General features: G+C 37.7%; 1 protein-coding gene across 2 annotated transcripts in view; it reads left to right on the forward strand.

The window, feature by feature from the left end:
- CCDC91 (coiled-coil domain containing 91) overlaps positions 1 to 20139 on the forward strand; it is a 114592-nt gene that overhangs the window by 20077 nt on the left and 74376 nt on the right. For both annotated transcript variants that reach the window (XM_054631728.2, XM_077178266.1), the window contains exons 2-6: positions 2525 to 2567; positions 2673 to 2751; positions 7762 to 7919; positions 10858 to 11025; positions 13052 to 13156. In XM_054631728.2, coding sequence (XP_054487703.2) covers positions 2538 to 2567; positions 2673 to 2751; positions 7762 to 7919; positions 10858 to 11025; positions 13052 to 13156 — 540 coding nt within the window. In that variant the 5' untranslated portion in view covers positions 2525 to 2537. The remainder of the gene's footprint in view (positions 1 to 2524; positions 2568 to 2672; positions 2752 to 7761; positions 7920 to 10857; positions 11026 to 13051; positions 13157 to 20139) is intronic.

Genomic DNA, 20139 nt, shown 5'->3' on the forward strand with positions numbered 1-20139 from the left:
GTCTGTGTTTCAAATTTGTGGGGTAAAGGTAATCTTAGGTCAGAATAGTCCTGGGATTGTTACCAGGCTTAAAAAACTGTATATGAAATGCAGTAAAAAAGATGATGGATTCAATAACAGGTTGCTCTCCAGTTTTTCTTCTGCCCTACATTCTTTTTCTCTATCAAAAGTTCTGTTTTATTTATGCATAGTTTCTTATAAATGCTCTTGAAGGAGAAATGGAAATCCTCACATGTTTTCCTTACAGGGCCTTCTGTCTTTACTGCCTCAGGTCAGTGTTGTATTTGAAGAGAAATCAAAGTAGTTAATCACTTCTTAGAACATGATTTTACATATTTTCTATTTTTGTTTGCCTTTTATTTTTTTAGAGACTCTCCATTTTAGCATGCCTTTCCAAAGTTGCTTTAATTCTTGTTGAACTCCTCTGAACTCGTTCCAGTTTGTGTTTTTAAAATACAGTGCTGAATGTAATTTCTCTGGTTGAGACAGAGCCAGTTCTGAGATGGTGGGAATAATGTCTCATGCATTTTGTGGAGAAAATCTGCTTTGAAGGAACTTTGTGTAGAGCCTGTAAGACCTGTTGATGTGATACAGAATGTATCACAGATAAAATACCTGTTTGCCTTTCTAAAGGCTCCCTTTCTCCAGCTGGCTGCTCTGCCTGGTGCCTGAACACTGGGTTGTGCAGCAATTGTGTCAATCCTCAGTCTGGTTTGGGTGGTTTTTCCCAGAATGTGGCATGAATACAGTGTCATTCTCAGTTTGTGCTGTCTTCATCTGCAGTCCCGTGCTGTCCACACAATCTCCATCCATTATTTCTGCACACACGTGCTGCATTCTTGAGCTGTGTGTTAAAGCTCTGAATGTTAATAGACTGCATGCTATGTTTGACCAATTAACCTTAACACTGATTGGAAAAATACCCAATTACCTTCTTTCTCTCTTGGAAAATGAACCAGCACAAAACCCAACTGACACAGAGCCAACAAAACACCTCCTAGTCCCTAGGAGTTCTTATACCACATGCGACTATTGAACAATACTCCAGTTTAGACAAATATTTCTAGTTACACTGTGATAGTGATGATTTATCATTGAATCACAGAGTGGTTTGGGTTGGAAGGGACCTTAAAGATCACCCAGTCCCATGGCAGGGGCATCTTCCACTATCCCAGGTTGCTCCAAGCCCCATCCAACCTGTCCTTGGGCACTTCCAGGGATGGGGCAGCCACAGCTTCTCTGGGCACCCTGTGCCAGGGCCTCTCCACCATCACAGGAAAGGATTTCTTCCTAACATCCAGTCTGAACCTACTCTCTTGTAAACAGTCCCTTTCCATCTTTTCTTCTGCAGTAATGAAAGTTTATCCAGCCTATAGACTGTTTTAACTGAAGTCAGTTAGCTTTATAAACATTTTAACATCCTAAAAAGACCATATAGGTTTTTTGGATCATCCTTCCTTCATTTACCTCTCAGAATTACAGATATATACATATATATTTTATTAATACATAATACCTTTCTTTCAACAGCTTTGTATATCTTGAGTTAGTTTCATTGGCTGAGTAACTTAGCCTGCTTTTTTTTTTTTAAAAGGAACTGCAATTTAACTATAAATATATCCAAATGCCACAGAATTCAGGGCTGCAAGTCAAAAATGCTGATCAGTTTGTAAAATCTTAATCAGTCCCTCCATGAAACCTAGGGACGGACCTCTGTGGTAGGAGAAAAATTTCCAGAAATTCACCACAGTCTTTTTCCAAGCTGCAGTTTGTTCTGATGCTGCCAGACAGCTAAGAAGATATGGGAAAAGCAGGAAATCTTTTTGGATTTAATCACAGTGCTGATTTGGAAAAGCAACTTAACAATGGAAAATATTTTTTATGCTTTAAATCATAAACACAAAACTATACGAAGTCGATGGTAGATCACGACTGCATTAAGATAGATTGTTTTCCTTATGAGTAAAGATAACCCTACAATTTGGAGTCTGGTGGTCAGAAATCCTATTTCTTATACATATTTATGTATTTATCTGTTTATTTTATATATAGATATATATCCAGACTAAATTATTTGATGGTTGTTGTACCATTTGTAGCGGTACCGGGGACCAGTTTGCTATACCTGAAATATTTAGATATAACATTGAGGTGACATCTTCATATTTTCCTCTATGAGGAAGCTTTTCCTGCATTTTTACTTTCAAATGATCTTGGACTATGTTGATGGGCAGTGCTTATGTTTTCCCCAAGTTCTGTTGTAAAACACCTAATGTTTTGTATTTAACTCGATCAATAAAAAAGCGCTTCTTAAGCGAGATCTTGCAGTTCTTGGCCTTGCATCCTCTGTGTGAAAAAGTTCTCATTTAGGCCCCTTTATCTGTTTTAGGACTTAAAAAATGATGGAGACTTCAGGTGGGATGTGCAGATGAGACTGGAGGGAAGGACTGAATGCTCATTCCTGAGCGCGCGGGGGATGAGGTTATGAAAATGTTTTAAAATCAAGATTTCTTTTGTGTTCTAGTGCCTGCTGAAGGATGGATGATGATGACTTTGGAGGATTTGAGGTAAGCTGTTTGGATAACTTTGCTTTGAAATTTAACAACTTTCAACTATTTTATGGACATTTATAGCATTTTGTAAAATATGTAACAGTTTCTTCTTGTTTCCAGGCAGCAGAGAGTTATGAGTTTGGAAATGGTGAAAAGCAGACCACATCTCCTGCTATTGCTTGGGCAGCATTTCCTACAGGTACTGACAGAATCACTGTAAAAAATCTTAATATTCTATTCCCATCATTATGTACTCACTGTAAAAATCAGGGCTTAGAAGGGTGTACACAACAAAATAATGGACAATAAAAGAATAGCCAGCAGTCAAAGCTTGAGCATAAGAACGTTCCTGAGCAATTATTTTGGGAAGCTGCACTTCTCAAAGTTGTACTTTATTGAGGAATGAAAGAGAAATTCAGTTTATACAGTAGAAAAGGAATGAAAGTTCTTCATTCAAAGGATATTCTTTTCTACTGAATGTGGAAGATTTGTTGCAAATTGTGGGAAAACAGAAAAAGTTAAAAATGGGATTGTGATGAAGTGTTTTACTTGCTTTGGGGAAGAGAATAATCGTTTTTACTTGAGCCCTTTATATAATTGAAAAATATATTACACATTCTTTTTGTCAAGCAGAAGCAGAAACATTAGGGAACTGTTGTATTAATTTATACAAGTGCCTGGTGCCTGTCTGGATTTTAGAAAATTGATAGAAGTTTATTGATAAATGTATATTATCAATAGAACAAAAAATATTATGGAGGTCTTACTGATTTTGTTGTGGTCTAGATTTCACAAAACAGAACAACACTTTTGCTGCACCAGGAAAAAATGACCAACAACCCACATTGTATTGTTATGAGGAATAAATGATACAAAATAAGGCAGGGATTTTTCTTAACATGAGCTCTCTGTAAATCATGTTCTTAAAATGTTTTTATTAATTTATTTCTTGCTTTTATCTCTTACAGAATAATTAGTTTTATTTGTCATTGAAACAGACGGAAACAAATACTAAGGAAACAATATTTTTCCAAATAACTTTATTATTCATCTTGTCATTTTGACTGTTTTTTAAAATTACTGCTGAAATTCAGTAGCATGTTTTAATGTGTTTAATAAATTAAATCAAATAGAGCTGTGCAGTGTCTGTCAGTAAAATCCTGTAAAGTGTGTAGGATTGAAATTATTTGTACATAACACAGAAGTTTTTTGTATGATTTTAAGTGACACAGAAGTCCTGGGATAAGTTATACCAAGGTATTTTAAACATTTCAAAATTAAAAGAAAACTCCTGAATTCTGGATATTTTGTTACTGTAAAATCTTTAAGTGACTTTTTCATGCAAATATTGCTGTGAATAAATTAGTTTATTGCAATAGGCAAGGTTTTAATTGTATTGTCCAAGTGCTTCTTGGGCATTGACTTCTAGGTGGATGGTTTTAGTAACAGAAATAACTGAATTGTCTGCCCTATGTTATCTATCTATAAACATGTTCCTGTCTTACCCTAGAAATTTCTTAGTAAGTCTTGCTGAAAAATTCAAATGTATTATGGTGCTATTGGGGTGATTTTGATAAATCTGGGGGGTGATAACGTTGTATGCACCCAAGGTTTGATAAACTTTCCAGAGGAGGAGTTACTCACCTTGTGAATTTCCTCCATGTCTGCTGTTTGGAAGTTATAAAACAAAACACTGAAGCCTGTAGCTGTATTTTTCAGTGTGCAGGCAGAATTCAGAAATTATTTCTAAGGCCTCAATGGTGACTTCATTGCAATTTTGCCCTTGAAATTGGTCTTGGGCTTCTTACTGTTTTTTTGGTAGTATGGACCACATGGCTGTAGATTTAAAATGTTAGGATAGTAGATGCAATTCTTTTTTTTCTAGAATAGTTTGGCTTTGGAGGAATAAAATGTGGGGAAGAGCTTTGTGCTGTGAGTTACCAGAAATCATCTTGAGGGTGCATCAGAGTGGTTTTTCCCACTGTGGTCACAAAACCAGTTTTAAACTTTCTACCTGAATGTTACTTTTAATGAAAATGTTCAGGGATAGAGTTTTCAGTGTATGCAGATTAACTGAAAGTGTCCTTGAATTGTAATATCAAGAAAGGGGAGTTGAGGAAGGAAATTTAATTTTGTTTCTGGGTTTTTTTTTTTTTTATTTTTAACAGCTGAAACCTACATGTAGTGGAACTGTGCTAGAAGTAGTTTGCAACATTCTACAAAAATATGTCAAATAATTTTTATATGGTGTTTTTCTCAGAGCTCTGCTGTCATATTACTTCTTAATTGCTAGATATAACTAACATCCAGTTAGTAAATATTGCCCATGTGATACATTTGATATTTGATGTCTTCATCCTTCACTCAGTACGAAGGATGGGACTCAATTGGAATGTTGATTTAACAGCTCATGTTCATCCATTTGGTTTTGTTTTCAGAATTTCTGATCCCCCAGGAATTGTAATAATTGTTTAAGCTTCATTACCAGCTAAAAGACATGGAATTTTCCTTGCATTTCCTTGTATTAGTATCTAATAATTTCTGAAGATCAGGCTGTCCCTGCTCTCTGCTGCTATTAACAAACTGCATGGTTCTGGCAGCTCTTACATACAAATTTATGTCAGAATATTCTTAATTTTGGGAAGCCTGGTCTTCAGAAATTATTAGATACTTTTAAAGTACAATTCTGGCAATAACATATATCTGCATCTTATTTCAGCCTTTTCAGGTGTATGACTTTTGATATACCTGTGATTGAGTGAATGCTTCTTTTCTCTATAGTGCTGCAGCTCTGATCATTGAACAATAAATTTATTTGAAAATTCATCAGACTTAGCCTGTTGAAGTCAGGTCAAGTAGTTCCAACAGAGGCAAGTTTTTGTTTCAGGGGTTGTGAAACTGTTCCATTATGGCAACTAAGGCATGGTAAGCAGGAATGATTTAGGAGTTCTCTTTATAAGCGAATTTTGAGCTGAATTAAGTGCAATTTCACCAGTATATACACAAGAGGAATGAATTAAGAGAGCTTGAATTACAGACATAGCACATGCAGTTCTAGGAATGTCTAATTTATGAATCTTTAGCATTGCTGAAAAGTGAAAAGAAGGTTTTGTAAAAAAAGATGTTTGAATGATACCTTGGAGAGTTGCCACCTTTTCTTGTCTTCTGCAAGGTCATGTGTTTAGTTGAAAACTTTAAACCAAAATGTTCAGAAGTGCTCACCAGTGGTTGCTCCTCATTTCCTAGGCTTCATTTTGACAACTTAAGGGGTGGGGATTTTGTTTCTGGTTTGGTTTTTCCTCCCCTTCAAGATGCAAAGCATTCATTACTATAATTAAACTACTGAAAGCTCCACCTGATTGTAGGAGATTGCACATAAAACTCTACTACCTGAAAAATGGAGTTTTGTCTCTAGGATTGGACACCCCAAAATATGTGAATACCTAAAGCTCTAATCTCAGCAAGTCTACACTCCTCATAGGTGCCCAGTCTCCATGGATGTTTTTACTTTTGTGATAAATTATTTATATGTGAACTATGCCTGTGCTATGGTAATCCTCACCAAAGGTTGAACACTCTCATCACAAGGATCATGGTCAGTTTTTCCATGTGAGCTGACAGTTTTAGTAAGAGAGCCACTTGCCTGCTTGGTCAGAAGATGCCTGGTACATTATTTTAGCTGTTTTTCAATCAGATGGAAATTGATTTAAAACTGAGACTCATGCCATTAAGTGATAGCATGAAGCTGAGACTCTAAGGTTTGTTTAGATACAAAAAGATCATTTTCTATTTCACTTCACTGCCACTTGAACTAACAGAGTAGGTAATTGTTATTGGAAGCTGCATTTGAAAGGAGACATTTGGAATGGAAGGGGAGTTTTATCTTAAGGTATTTAAAAGAAAGCCAAAAAAGTCCCGTTTCCAGTTGTGGAGAAGAGTTAACTATTAAAATGCAGTTACCTAAACTGGTTCCTGTTCTGTTTGCTGAAATACTCTCCTCTAGGCTTTTCAGCCAAGTTTCCATCTTCTGCTGAGCTGTGATTTTTTTTTTTTTCTATTTTTTTGGCCACATCCAGATCTACTATCATTGCAGTTACCCTACTGATACTTTTCTGCCTCATGGTCTATTTTCTTTCTTATTTTCATTCAATGTGGTTTGCATGTTCCTCTGTGTTATTCCTGAATCCTAGAACTGGCAGCTGAAGAAGGTGGGACAGAGAGTGCCTGGATTCAAGGGTTAGTGTGAGTTTTAAATGCCTCGAGGCCAGTTGTACACCCTGGTTTGCACTGAGTACTTGTGCAGTGTGGAACAGGATATCCAGAGGCTGAGCCTTGCTCCAGGCTAGTGGCATCTTTTACATGTTGCTAGAGTTGTAATAATAATGGGAGCTGCTTTTTCTGAAACAATTGGATGTGCTTTTTTGCCTATTGCAATGACACACCTGGAAATGACAGTGTCAAAAGTTTGCAGGACTTTGCTGTTAAATTAGGAATGTATGCAAAGCTTTCTCTTTTTCTTTCTTTTTATTTAGTTTGTTTAGTTTATATATTCTTTTAAAACCAATATTTTCTGTTGTGCTGGGTTGGTAATGCTGATCCACTATTGAAGCATTTTATGGTATAACTGTAATTTGGTATAGAAGAGCTCTCAGTCCAGAATTGATTCCACTTCAAGTTTATTAGATAGAGAGTTATGTACTTTGTTGTATTTTTATCTCTTAAAAAATATAAAGCTATTTTATTGTGTGCCTTGGCAAACTGTATGTGGCTTCTAAGACAGTTGTGGATTTTTTTAACTTCAGAATGTATAAAACTTGGGAAATTATGAATATAGTTTTCCCATTGACTGAAACTGGTTACAGATCATGCTGAAGCTGTAAGTCTGTGTGAATCAAAGGAGACAGAGTTAAAACTGATCCTTTTGAGAGCTGTTGTCTTGTAAAACCTCTGTGTAAATTAAAAGTCTAAATTGATTGTGACTGAATTTATTGTGTAAGTCTAAATTTATTATGATTTTGATTGTCCTTAAGTTGATACTACTGAAAAACTCAGGCACTTTAGGTGAATTACTTTTCAGTGCAATTGAATTGTAAGAGGTACATAAGCTTAGTATGACTAGACTTGTGATGGGTTTTTCTAGGCATGGACTCCAGAAACAAAACTAATTTTTGGGTGTTTCTCCATATTGTGTGTGTTTTCTGTTTTTTAGTACCTGAAGTCCATAGATCTCCTGATGTTCTCCTGGAGCACTCTGTGCCTTCTTCCTGCCTGCGTCCTTCTGACCCTTTCATTTTATCAAGTGATAATGTGGCAACAGTTATTCAAACAGGCAAGGGTGTGATAAATCCAGCTGTTCCTGAAGAACAGGTAAAGTTTCGGTCTTCAGTGTGAGAGCTCAGTGTATTAAATATCAGTGTTGCATCTTTTTTGTGCACGTTTAGGTTGAAATGCTTTTTAAGGGCAAAAGGTTCTTGGATTTCTGTGATGTAGACTTTGGAGTAAAATGATTTTTAGATTGTTTATGAAACCTATAACTGATAGAAACCATACTACTTTGATCTGAGCTGCAAGAGAGATAACTGTATTGGAGTTATTAAAAGTTAAAAGGCATGCTGATGGTGATTTCCATGCTGATTTCCTTCCAGGCATGAAGGAAATATCAGCAGGAAGGTTCTCTCAAAAACCTGGCTACTGTTAAAGCTTGTCATACTTGTATGTTTTCTCAACTAGGTTTTTAGGATTTTCAAGGATGGGGCTCTGAGCAACCTGGTGTAGTGAAAGGCATCCCATCCCTGCCCATGCCAGGGCATTGGAACAAGATGATCTTCAAGGTCCCTTCCAATCCAAAACGTTCTATGATTAAAGAATTAATGTTTAATCTTTACCTAATTATAATGATATTAATTTTAGGTGGGGGGGGTTAAATTGCTTTACTTTGTTTTTTCCCCATTACTTTTAAAGTTGATTTTTTTTTTTGGTGGTCTAGTTGTGGGTTCTTAATCTCTCAGGTGGCTGCAGTGCTGCTGAGAACTGAGCTTTGTTTCTTTTTGGGGTGTGAAAATGTTTAGTTTTCAACTAAACAACTATGTGAGCAAGGAAGGAAAAAGCCTTTCTGCCTGGGGATTATCATAAGAATTCTATCAGAATCACAAGAGCTGCTGCAGATGAGACTTAAATAGATTTACCCTTACGAGTTTTTTACTGCCATTAATTGCAGTGACCCCCTTTTGAACTTGTTAATTCATTGTAAACTTCCTTGTTTCAGGATGTGGGGTAGTACATGCTTCAATTAGAAAAGGCTCTTTCTCACTGTGTAGCAATCAGTGGTTTTGGGCTATTTGTCAGCTCTCCTGTTTTCAGCACTTCCTTGGTTTTTTCTTCTTCAGGTAGACTTATCAAGTCTTAAGGCTGCTCCTGGTGAAAGCTGAATTTCATGATTAAGTCAGATTTTCATTTTCTGATCATTTAAATGCATTTCTTTAGAACTATTTAAAAAAAATTCACAAAATACAGGTTTTGGTTTAACGGAGCCTTATCTTTTTCCTTTGAGGGGCATCTGTATGTTCACACTTCCAGAAAGAGTGTGGCTCAAATTGTGAATTAATTAGTTAATAAGTTACCATTTTGTGTTCATTCCCAGGCTAATGTAGCATGGAAAGCCTATAAATAGTGAAGAAGAGATCGGACCAAATGCAAATAATATCAAAGAAATGTATAAATCCAAAAGTTATGGGTTTCTGTTTCTTGAGAGAGAGGAGTGTTTGTTTTCTTTTTTGACTGATGCCAGGCGCGGTAATTTTCTGTGTTGAAGCTCTTCATCAGGCTCTTTGACAAAGTTTTGATAAGTAAATGTCTTTTACTGGAAGCATGATCAAAAAGTGATTTTCTTCAGCCACCACAGATCCTGCCTTTTTAAATTTTGGCTAACAGTGAATAACCTTCAACCTTTCTTGTTTGAGCTAGGCCAGCAATTTTAGCTTTTGTGTTCTCTGGAAAGAGAACTTGGGTTATTCCAGAACACTAAGGCTTAGGGGTATTTTTTAAAACTATAAAGTCATTTAGTTAGGTAATTTTCAGAAAAATAAAAAATACACTTTGTTACTTTAGACTAAGTGGGTGTGCAAATTCTAGTTGTGGTTCATGTTTCAGCTTTTCTCATCTTGTTCTGTTCAGCTACTGAGAGACCCATCATTCTCTAAAAATTCTCTGTAATGCAGGAAATAGTCCAGATTAAAAAACTTTATTAGTGAGTCCTGCTGAAGGGAGTTGAGAGCAGGTCCTTTAACATTATTTTAAAATGGAGCTGACTTTGCACTAAGGAGTAAACGAAAGGAAAATGGTGGGCAGAAAACTAAAATAAAATATTCTTATACCTATTAGAGGGTGGTGTTAGTAGAACTGAATTTTATAATTCTATCTCCAGAGCCTCTTGAGGTTTCAGGTAAAAAAATCCTTCCCTGCTACAGGTTCCATACTCACAGTTTTTGGTGGTGCCAGACTCTGATCTTGAGTAGTACTCAGAAATGGAATTGGCACATATGGCTTCTCTTTGCTTCTTACAGGAGAGTTCAGAGCACCAACTGCAGTTTTCTCTCTGTCTGTTTTGTCTACTGTATCTTATATATCCATGTACAGTCAAGATCTCAGCTTTGTTTGTTACTTTATTTGAATAATTTGAGAGATATTTATGGGAAAGACCATGCATTTTCTAAATGCGTGTTTGGAATAAAAGGTGCTGGGGGTGGATGAGGTGGATGATCAGTCAAACCTCTCTTCAGTAAAGACACTGAGATGTTCCTTTCACCACCCAAATCTCACAGCCACATGCTTGGCTTTCAGGTTGTTGAAGAAGTGGCAGCTGAATTAATGTACCTTAATTGTTCTTTCCTTGGAGTTCTTTTGTGGCAAAAGAACAAGTTTTTGCCCCGTTCTTCATTTTTTTTTAAGGGGAGAAATAAAGCTTCGAATTTTGTTTATCTATACCACAAAATGTTTTAAACATCTTAAACAACTTTGTTTCTGAAAATGTGGGCTTACCATCAGCGTTTCACCTGTTTTCTGTACTTCCACAGTTTACTGAAACAGCAGTCACTAAATGTTTAGAGATGTCTGGATTACTTTCATCCTGTTAGTCTAGCCTAAGGATGAGATATTTATTTTAGCACAAACCCTTTGTATTCCCTCTCTGTGACCACTGATTGCAGTGTGCACTCAGTGAATACATGGAATGACTAATCCAAGGAGAGTTTGCTTCCCTGAGGCATTGAGAGAGATGATTCAGTTCCACTTTTCTCCTCTGAACTAGGCTCAAGCAGATGTTCCAGTGGCCTCTTCAAATGTAACTGAAGACAAGACTTTAGCTGATGTTGAGACAAAGAGAACAAATGAACCCAAGAGCTGCCTTCAACAAGCTGTTGCAAACCTTGAAATCAAGCTTTGCAGTGCTGAAGAAGAAAAACTAAAAATCAAAAAGGTATGAATAGTCATTTTGAAGGAAAACATTTGGCATTTATATAGGAATTAAGTATAGGGGGAGCTGGCAGAAGTTTAAAATTAATTTGAAATTCATTTTTTTCATAGAAATTAGCCAAGTTCCAGAGAAACAGGCCAAATTTAGAATCAAAGACTTCCATGACTTCCAAGACTACCAAGTTCAACCTGTGCCAGGTCCCCACCTTGTCACCAGCACAGAGCACTGAGTGCCACATCCTGACATTCCCTGGACACTTCCAGGGATGGGGACTCCACCACCTCCCTGGGCACCCCCTGCCAGGGCCTGACTCCCTTTTCCATGGAGAAATTCCTCTTGATGTCCAACCTGAACCTCCCCTGGCACAGCTTGAGGCCATTTCCTCTTGTCCTGTCCCTTTGTCCTGGGAGCAGAGCCTGACCCCCACCTGGCTACAGGAGATAAGGTCACCTTGAGTCTTTGTTTTTCCTCAGCCTCTTCTCATCAGATTTGTGCTCCAAATCCTTCCCCATTGCCATTATCCTTTTCTGGATGCTCTCTAGAGACTGGCCAGAACTGGGCACACCACTCAATTTAGCTGAAATACTTTTTCTTTAGGTCTGGTGTCTATTTTAGGCTGAATTTTCATGAACGGTCAGAAAAAAAAAAAAAGAAAAACAACAAACACACAACTTTTTTAGCTTAACTGATAAAAAAAAAGGGACAAAAAAAAAAGAAGATACAAGTTTTCTCAGCATGAGCTTTGTTTTGAATTTTTTTGGGGTGGGAGATCTAGTAGCTAAATTCTTCATATTCCTTCTGACCTGAATACAATATGAGCACCAAGCAGGGCTGTGCCTGCAGTTACACATCTGAATTAGCAAAAGGTCACTGAGGCATGGGAGAGTGAGTTAGACTTCTGTTATTCTTAATACTTTTTCTTGGGAGGCCTCAAGCTGTGCTGGGGCAGGAGAAAACAGCTTTTTGGAGATGAAAATGAGGGTGAATAACTGGAGCCAAGGATGAGGAAGTCTGCAATGGGCTGGTTTTGCTAAGTGGGTGAAGGAAAGGTTGAAGGGAAGCAGGAATCCAGGCTGGAAGAGGAGACAGGTTGAGAGAGAGGCTTTAGATTGGTGTTTCTGTCTCACCAGTGAAGTCACTCAAACTGTTTTGACTATTTTGTCCAAAAGCAGGGTTGAACTAAGAAGACCTGCTCCTTCTGTCCTCCTCATGACCTTCCCAGTCGTGCCTTTGTTTGAATAGCTGTGCAGTGACCTGGCAGGTCATTTGTTTCTATACTGGCTTCCTGCATGGCTTGGAGAAATAATTGCTCTTGAGCAACTGAAAGGGTGCCAGCAACGTACAACAGCAATGGCTGCATTAAGGGAAAATAAAAATCTTTAGCTCTTTGTACAGCAAATAATTTTGAAGTTTATTGTCAGTGGTGCTATTCTCCTTTCTCTCTATAGGTTCATATTGGGCAGGCTTCCAGGGTGGCTCTCTGCAAGATCCCAGAATATTTTAAGATTTTATTCATTTTGGGGGTGTAGATAGAGATCATTTTATACATGCATAGATGTCATAGGATTCCTGCCTTTTCAGTGAAAAAATTTGCTGACAGTACATTTAATATGCTGCTTTTCAAGAGCAGAAAGGCAGAACAAGATACTAAAAAAAAGAAAATAATTGGAACAGAGTAGAATAGTTCCAGTTGGAAGGGACCTGTAACTACAGGTCCAGCTGCCTGAACCCTTCAGGGTTCAGAAGAAGTTAGAGGATGTTATTAAGGGCACCTTGGCCACTTCACAGAGGTCATTCCTTATACATGAGACATGCCTTGGGTTTTAAATACCTCACACTTGAAAATACTGTGCCAGTTTAAAGACTGCAGTCAGATTTTTCTTGCAAAACACTTTATCTCTGGGACAATTAATAGAGCAAATATCACAGTTATCAGAAGTTAAATTAGTTTGAATGGTTTAATGAATCTGTATTTTCACAATTTGCAAATGTTTGTAATTTCAAATGTTTTATTTTGCAAACTTTATAGGAATTGGAATATTTGCTGGAAAAACATAGTGTGCTAGAAATGAATTTCTTGAAGGAGAAAAAAGAAAAAGTGCTTCCACATCAAGATCATTACAAGACACTCCAGGTAATTTCTTTTTTGTAGTATCTTTGTTTTTCAGGAGGATTTTTTATAGAGTATATTTATGTCCAACAAATACTCTTTTTGGCATCTGTGGGCCTGCTCCAAAGCTTTTTGAATTTAAAGAATTTTTAAGGTTTTTAGATCAGAACCTGATTTTTTACATTAGCAGGAATGTAAGTTTAATATCCCACTTGCCTAACTACATTTTTGTAACTCAGAACACTCTTCCTTGTTAGGACCTATTTCATAGAACAGATGAAAAGGAAACCACTTTGCTCAGTGGTTGTGTTTAACAGCATGACTTGGCATGTTTAGAGTGCTGTGGCCAACTGTTTGTGCTGTTTTACCTAACTTCAATATGGAGTAATTCATGCTGCACAGTAAAAATCTGTTACGTGTAATTAGATGATAGACAGAGGAATTAGAATTGTTTCCATTGTAAAAGTTAACATCTTCCATTAAATACATGTATAAAGTTTTTCATTCCAGACAAAATTTGCATTGAAGTTTTCAGTCATCTTCCAGTGTTAGAGCAAAGCAAACTGTGTTTCAGCATTTCAGAAACTTGTGTCTCTAACTCAGCTTCACTTAATTTTTTTGCTCCTGTGGATGGTCTTCAATAGCTATTGCATTGTTTCTCATTTTTATTTAAAGGGTTGCTGTAGTAATTTGTTTTGAATTCCTGATAGCAGTACATTCTGGAATTTACAGTAATATAATAATCTAATACTGGGGTTTTTTTTCCTTTTTGTGTGTAACACTTTACTCAATGAAAGAAATGTTGTTTAACCATGATATAAAAGGAAGTTTAACTTAAAACCCTCGTGATTTTTAGAGTCCCACAGTGGTTAAAGTTATTGGTTATCCTAAACAATAGAATGGGTGAATTTCATGTTGTTAATACTTACCTGTGCTTGAAGATCACTGTGAATTTAAATAGTGGAAATGCTACTGAGGTTTTCAGCTATCAGCCTATATCATAACTCTTTGAGTCAGGTGCTGCAGTTTTCAAAAATGGCAATAAAAGGGTCATAACCTTTAACTTGGTAGAAATGCTCATGTGCTTCCTCTTGATGTCTTCTGGCTACAGCCAGAATCAATACCAGAGGAGGAAAGTGAGTCATGTTTCTAAGAGCTGCCTGTTAAAGTTACTTTCATGAGACTTGAATTGTGGATGCCTTCTGTTACTACAGCTTCCAGTTTCTTTTGTCTGCTGTCTCCTCTGGCTCCTGCAGCACCAGGGTCACCACCACTGGTCACACACGGAGCAGGGCTGGCAGCTCCAGAGGACAGATGCCTGTCCCTGGCTCTGCCTTTTCCATTGGTTATTAGTGCTGGTTATCAGTGCTGGTTATCAGTGCTGGCTATCAGTGCTGTTGACCTGAAGAGCTTTAAAGCAGACTGCAGTGGTGCCTCTGGCACAGCCTTGGGAACTCTCTGGATGAGATTTCCAAGGGAACCGATGCCAGCGTCCAAAGCGGTAGGTGTGCATTGACTTAAATCCTTTTAAATGAAATTGCTGTGTTAATGTTTGAGTAAAAAGTATAAAACCAATGCCTCAGGAGACTTTTCTTACTGCCTTTTACATGAAAATGTACTGTTTCATGCACCTTTATATTTCCTAATTAACTGGCTTCTGGCACTTGTGGTAGGGAATTCTCAAAAGCTGTTCTAGATATGACAAAGCCAGTCAGTTAATCTGTTAAAACCTTGCTTTAACAAGGTGATATTTAGAGAAGACCCTTTTTTTTGAAGAAGTTACTGTGCTTAGTTCTGAGTGAAGATTTCAGTGATCTTTGTCAACTAAGTCACTAATCTAATTTTTTTTACATCTTTTCCTATTGGTTTCTGCCTCAGTCAAGGGTGACAATTATGTTACCACAGTTTTGTTCTCACAAAAAAAAAAATTGCATCAATTAAATATGTTTTAAGTTTCTTGATATAGAAAAAAATAACTTTGAAAGGCAAGGCGGGAACATAAAAATATTTTCCCGAAGCTGGGTTATCATTCTAATGAAGCAAGTTTTGTTCTGGACTAGCCACAAACTTTCTTCATCATAGGTGTGCAAAAAAGCCCTAAACTGAATTTAATAGTTCTGAAAAATTGAAGAATTGAAGGCTAGTGATAATCACTATTCCTAAGCATGGGAAGCAGACTTCCAAATCTTTGCTGTAGTGTTAACATTAAACCAATGGATGACGATAGAGTTATCATACACATTTATCATTGTGTAAAACCAAAAAGTAAAAAGTTCTGTGTTTCATCTAAATAAAAATAGCTTTGAAAAAAAAAAATCAAGATTGAACAGACCATGTAGTATTTTCACATTCTTAACATTATTTCCATATGTAACTGCAACAACCAGAGATAGTAAAGGGGCAGCAGTGGGTTCATAAACAGAATAAACAAATTACTATTAACTAGTATTATAGACATGTTTGGATATTTAATGCAATAGTCTCTCTGAGATCTTGAATTCATATAAGCTAATAAAATTAGAGTTATGATTCCCACATTCCTGCTTCAGTGTTTGTAGTATTTAAGAGGCAGAATAGCATAGTGTATTTCTAACTTCTTTACTTGCAAATTTGAACTGAGTTAAAATTGCTGTGGGAAGTGTAGTTTTAGGGGTTTTGACTTGTGTGCAGTGTTGCAACCATAAAGTTGCAAACTTTGCCTTATAATTCCTTGCTTATTTTACACAGCAGTGAAACAGGTGCAAATATATGTCTGATTTTTAATTTTCTTGGTTGGTATGTCAGTTTTATATAAGTTTTATATTTTTCCCTTTTTTGATCAGAGTTTATATAATCATCTCAACTTTTAACTTCAGGTCTTCCTTAGGTGTGAGTTGCTGTATATTTTAAAGCCATTTGGGGCTAGTAAGTCATACAAGGTTTTGAAGATAATGCAGATTTAGTGGTCACTTAATCCTAGAAATCTAAAATTTTGCTGTAGCCACATTACAATAAGTTATAGAGATAAGCAAAGGCTGCATTTTAAAACTACCAAACTCCAATTTGTAATACAGTGAAAACCATCAGTAGCAAAATTAACATTTCTGTTCAGTAGGTGATGTTCTCTTGTTCACAAATCACTGAGGGAACACTTAATTTGAGAAGGGAAAGTAGTGCCTGGTTTCCACTGCTCTGAACAGGAACTTAATTCTTGGGACAGATTGCTTAGCTGATAAGGCCCCTGATGTTTGGTGTGTCTACAGACAACTGGTTTTGATGATTCACTGAGAGCTGGATCATACTTTTCACTGCTATTTGTTTGATTTACCACACACTCACATTTGAAGTGCTGCGTTGCTACTGGAAAATTCTCGTTGCGGTTTTACACATTTTTTCCCATCATCATCCCTTTCTGGAAGTTAAGCAGGCTGTTTTTCTGAAGAACAATATAGTTGCTGTGGTGTGACCTTTCTTTTTGAAATAAACTTCTTTTTTATCTTTTGACAACAGACTTCTGTTCTTCCAACTTATCAAACCTGTAATTGTTATGAAAACACCTACAGTTTTTTTTTTTCTTTTGGAAACCATTGTTTCTGTTCCATCTTTCTTTAGGGAGCATCTTAGAAATTTTTATTTTAAAAGGGACTTAATTATGCTTGTTTTATGTAGCAGTATTACTGTTATTGCAAAGAATCGTGATTGGAAATGAGTTGGTTGCTAGTGTGACTTCACTTTCTGTAACATTTTTGTGTGTAAGAAAGCAGGTCAGATAGGCTCCTTGTTTGAGTGGTTTTTCAGAAGGGCAGGAGAGGAAGATTATCCTAAAGAAAAACATTGACAGAACAGTACAGAATGATCCAAAGGAAGTTCTCTAGGTCATGCAGTAACACCTAGCTGGGATTAAAAGTAGCAATAACCTAATTTCAATCATTACAGGTGTTAGGTGTTGTTTCATTTATGTATTTCCATGGCTGTTGATGTTTTGGGAGATTTTTCATTTGAGTATTTGTACAAATGTTACATTTAAATTATACAGCTTCAAATTATGAGGAAAAGTCTTTCAACGCAGTTATATAAAGATAGAAAATGGTAAACCTGAGATTTTGGGCCACGTTGTTCCCTCTTAATTCTGAAGGATGACTTTATTTTTATTTTGATTAATATCTCTTGTTATTTTGGGGGTTTTTATATCTTAGACCCACATATCACACAAATTCACGTGAACCAGGATGCATATTTGGTGGTGTCTGTCTCCTTGTTTTTGAAGTTAGTGCTTCCACTTCCCTTTTATGTCAGAGTTTCATGATGTTCATCCATGCAGGCCTCCTGCTGCCTGTGCTTGACTTCCAGCTTGTCCCTATGGACCCTTCTAGGGTTTGGAGGAGATAATCCCTGAGCAGGAACCAGCTCCTTTGGAGCTCTCTCTTTAGGGTGGTGTCCCATGTCCCAGGCAGATCCCAAAGAGGCCAAAGCCTTCTTCCCTCCAGTCCAGTGTTGTGATCCTTGGTTTTGTCCTTCTCCTGAACTCACCATCTCATGGTCACTGCTGTCAGGGCAGATCTTCACATCCTTACAGAGTCCTCCCATGTTTTGAAGGCTTTGGTTTAGCAGAGTGCCTCGTGGATTGTTCCTCAGCTGCCTTGTGTTCCAGGGCTTGTTATCTGCATGCCCCAGGAGTCTCCTGGATCTCTGTGGTGTCCCACTGGCAGATTCTGAGGTTATAAAAATGCAGGTGTCAGAATGGCAGGTGCTGCTGCCTGTTTCTTGTCCCCAGCAAACCTCTCCTGGTGAAAAGCAAGTTGAGTTAACATTTGGGCAATGCAGTCAAACCTCCACTCAACACTCACCACAACTGGCTCAGCAACGGAGGCAAGAAAGGCTCTTGTGCAAGGTTTTATTCCAGCAGGGTCTCATGCAGCTGAAGGGGAGGAACCCAAGGAGAAAGAGGAGGAGCCACGTGGAGCAGGCAGCTTGAGGGGAAGGGGTATGTATTTGCTTTGGTTTAGGGCAAATTTGGGAGAGAACTGCCAGTGGCTTAGGCTCACTGTCTGATTTAGCTACAGCCTGAGTGGCTGGGGTGTTGGCTGTAGCCTGAGTGAGTGAGGTAGCTGCTGATTTATCTCCCTGCCCCTCTGCCGCCCACAAGACTTAAAGGTGCAAAACAGCAGACAATTGGTGATAAAAGCATTGTATAGTTAACTTAGGACAGGGTGGGAGGCAGAGCTAAGGGTTGGGCAGAGGGGACTGGCCTCCAGGGGAAGGGGGGCAGCCACCAGGGATGCTAAGCCAGTCAGGGGACAGGGAGAGGAGAAATTAGGAGAAGTTGTGACACAGAAGTCCATGAGGGAGTCTGTTTTTCCCCCCAGGAGGAGGGCTAACCCTATGGTCAGTTGTTACTGCTGTCTCCAGGGCTGGGGGCTTGGGAATTGGCCAAGGCAGGAGAGTTCATGGGATGCTATAGGATTGGACACGTTCCTTGTGAGGAATCACATGAGGCTCCCTCCTGTTGTCTGGAGAAGGTCTCACCTGCCCTCATCCTTCTGGAGACTGTCTGGCACAGCAATTCCCACTTTGCTGGCCCTGCCTGCTAATCCTGACCCCCAAATCCCTCACTGATCCCCTAGCCCAAGACAGAGCTCCACACATTCCAGCTCCTTCCTCGCACACCCTGTCATCGCCTTCCTGGCCTTTCCTTCCAGGAGAGTGCATTTATGATCCTGGAAAAGGTGTCCTGCTGGAGGCTGGAAACAGGTCTTGGAGGTAGGTGGTTTTTATGGCTGGAGTACTAGAAAATGTATGTTTTCTTACAAAACTAATATATGACTTACATCCTGTTAAACACTATCTTCTAAGAAAATATTTAGGTTGGTTTTAGGTGCAGACATAGAGGAGACAGAATGTTAATAACAAAAAAAAAAAATAGGTGTGAAAAAAAAGTTTATGTACTGTACCTGCAAACAAATTTATAAATGAAATTCCAGGAAATTTCATGGGTCACAGCAGGGTTTAAAATTATGGAATATGGAAAAAAAGGGGGAATTTCAGAAAAGACACTTTAACAGATAGCAGTGCATCTTTTTGCTGAACTGCTAAAGGTATTTATGGATATGGCAACAATCCCTTGCCCACCTCTTTTTCAAGTGAGTGCCAGATACCTCACGTTTATTTATTCACCTTTAATTTTTTTTAATGTTACTCTCTGTACTCTTCTTTCAGACACTCATTTTTATTCAAAGTCTTTATTTATTAATAATTTCAGAGCTGTTTACATTTTGGCCTGTTTCCCCCCTGCCTTCAGTGCCCCCCTCTCCCCTCCCAGTTTTGATGTCTTATTTCCTCTAAATTATTTTTCCATTCGTGAGGAAAAATAACTTTTTATTTGTATTACAGAAGATTCTGCTCTTTTGCCTTATGTTTTCCTTTTAAACTTCAATTCTTTTATTAATTACTTTATTGTCTTGTTCTAGGGTTATTAATAAGAAAAGTGGATGTAAGACTAAGCATTCTAATTTTGTTTTAAAAATATACCTCTCTTATGCTGTTGTGCTGTTATTCAACAGCTTTGAGATGCCCAACTTGCCTTATAATCTGATATTCAGTCCTAGGGCATGAATGTGTCTCCTTTGCCTCCCTGATTTTAAAAGTATTCAAAAAATTGTCCTTAAATAATGTTCACTTTCTTAGTGTGCAAGTAGGTGGTAGCAAAACAGTTTTTTTTTTAAACCAATTTTGTGTCCTGACTGCTTTGTCTGTGTCCTGATCTGCTTTTTGCCAATGCATCCTGGATTTGAGTGCCTTTACTGATTTATGTTCAGTGCGTTGAAGTCAGTGACAGCTGCTGCACATCTTCATTTGCACACTCACAGCGAGTGCATTCAGAGGGATTCATCTTTTACTTTCTCTCCTACTTGATATGGAAATTCTACTTAAGAAGGTTGTGAAATGCCCAGATATATTTAGCACTGGTTGATTGGAATCCTTTACCACCAGTCTTGTCTCATCAAGATTTTCACATCAAGATTTTTCTT

The sequence above is a fragment of the Agelaius phoeniceus genome, chromosome 5 (assembly GCF_051311805.1).
Source record: "Agelaius phoeniceus isolate bAgePho1 chromosome 5, bAgePho1.hap1, whole genome shotgun sequence".
NCBI classification, from domain to species: domain Eukaryota; kingdom Metazoa; phylum Chordata; class Aves; order Passeriformes; family Icteridae; genus Agelaius; species Agelaius phoeniceus.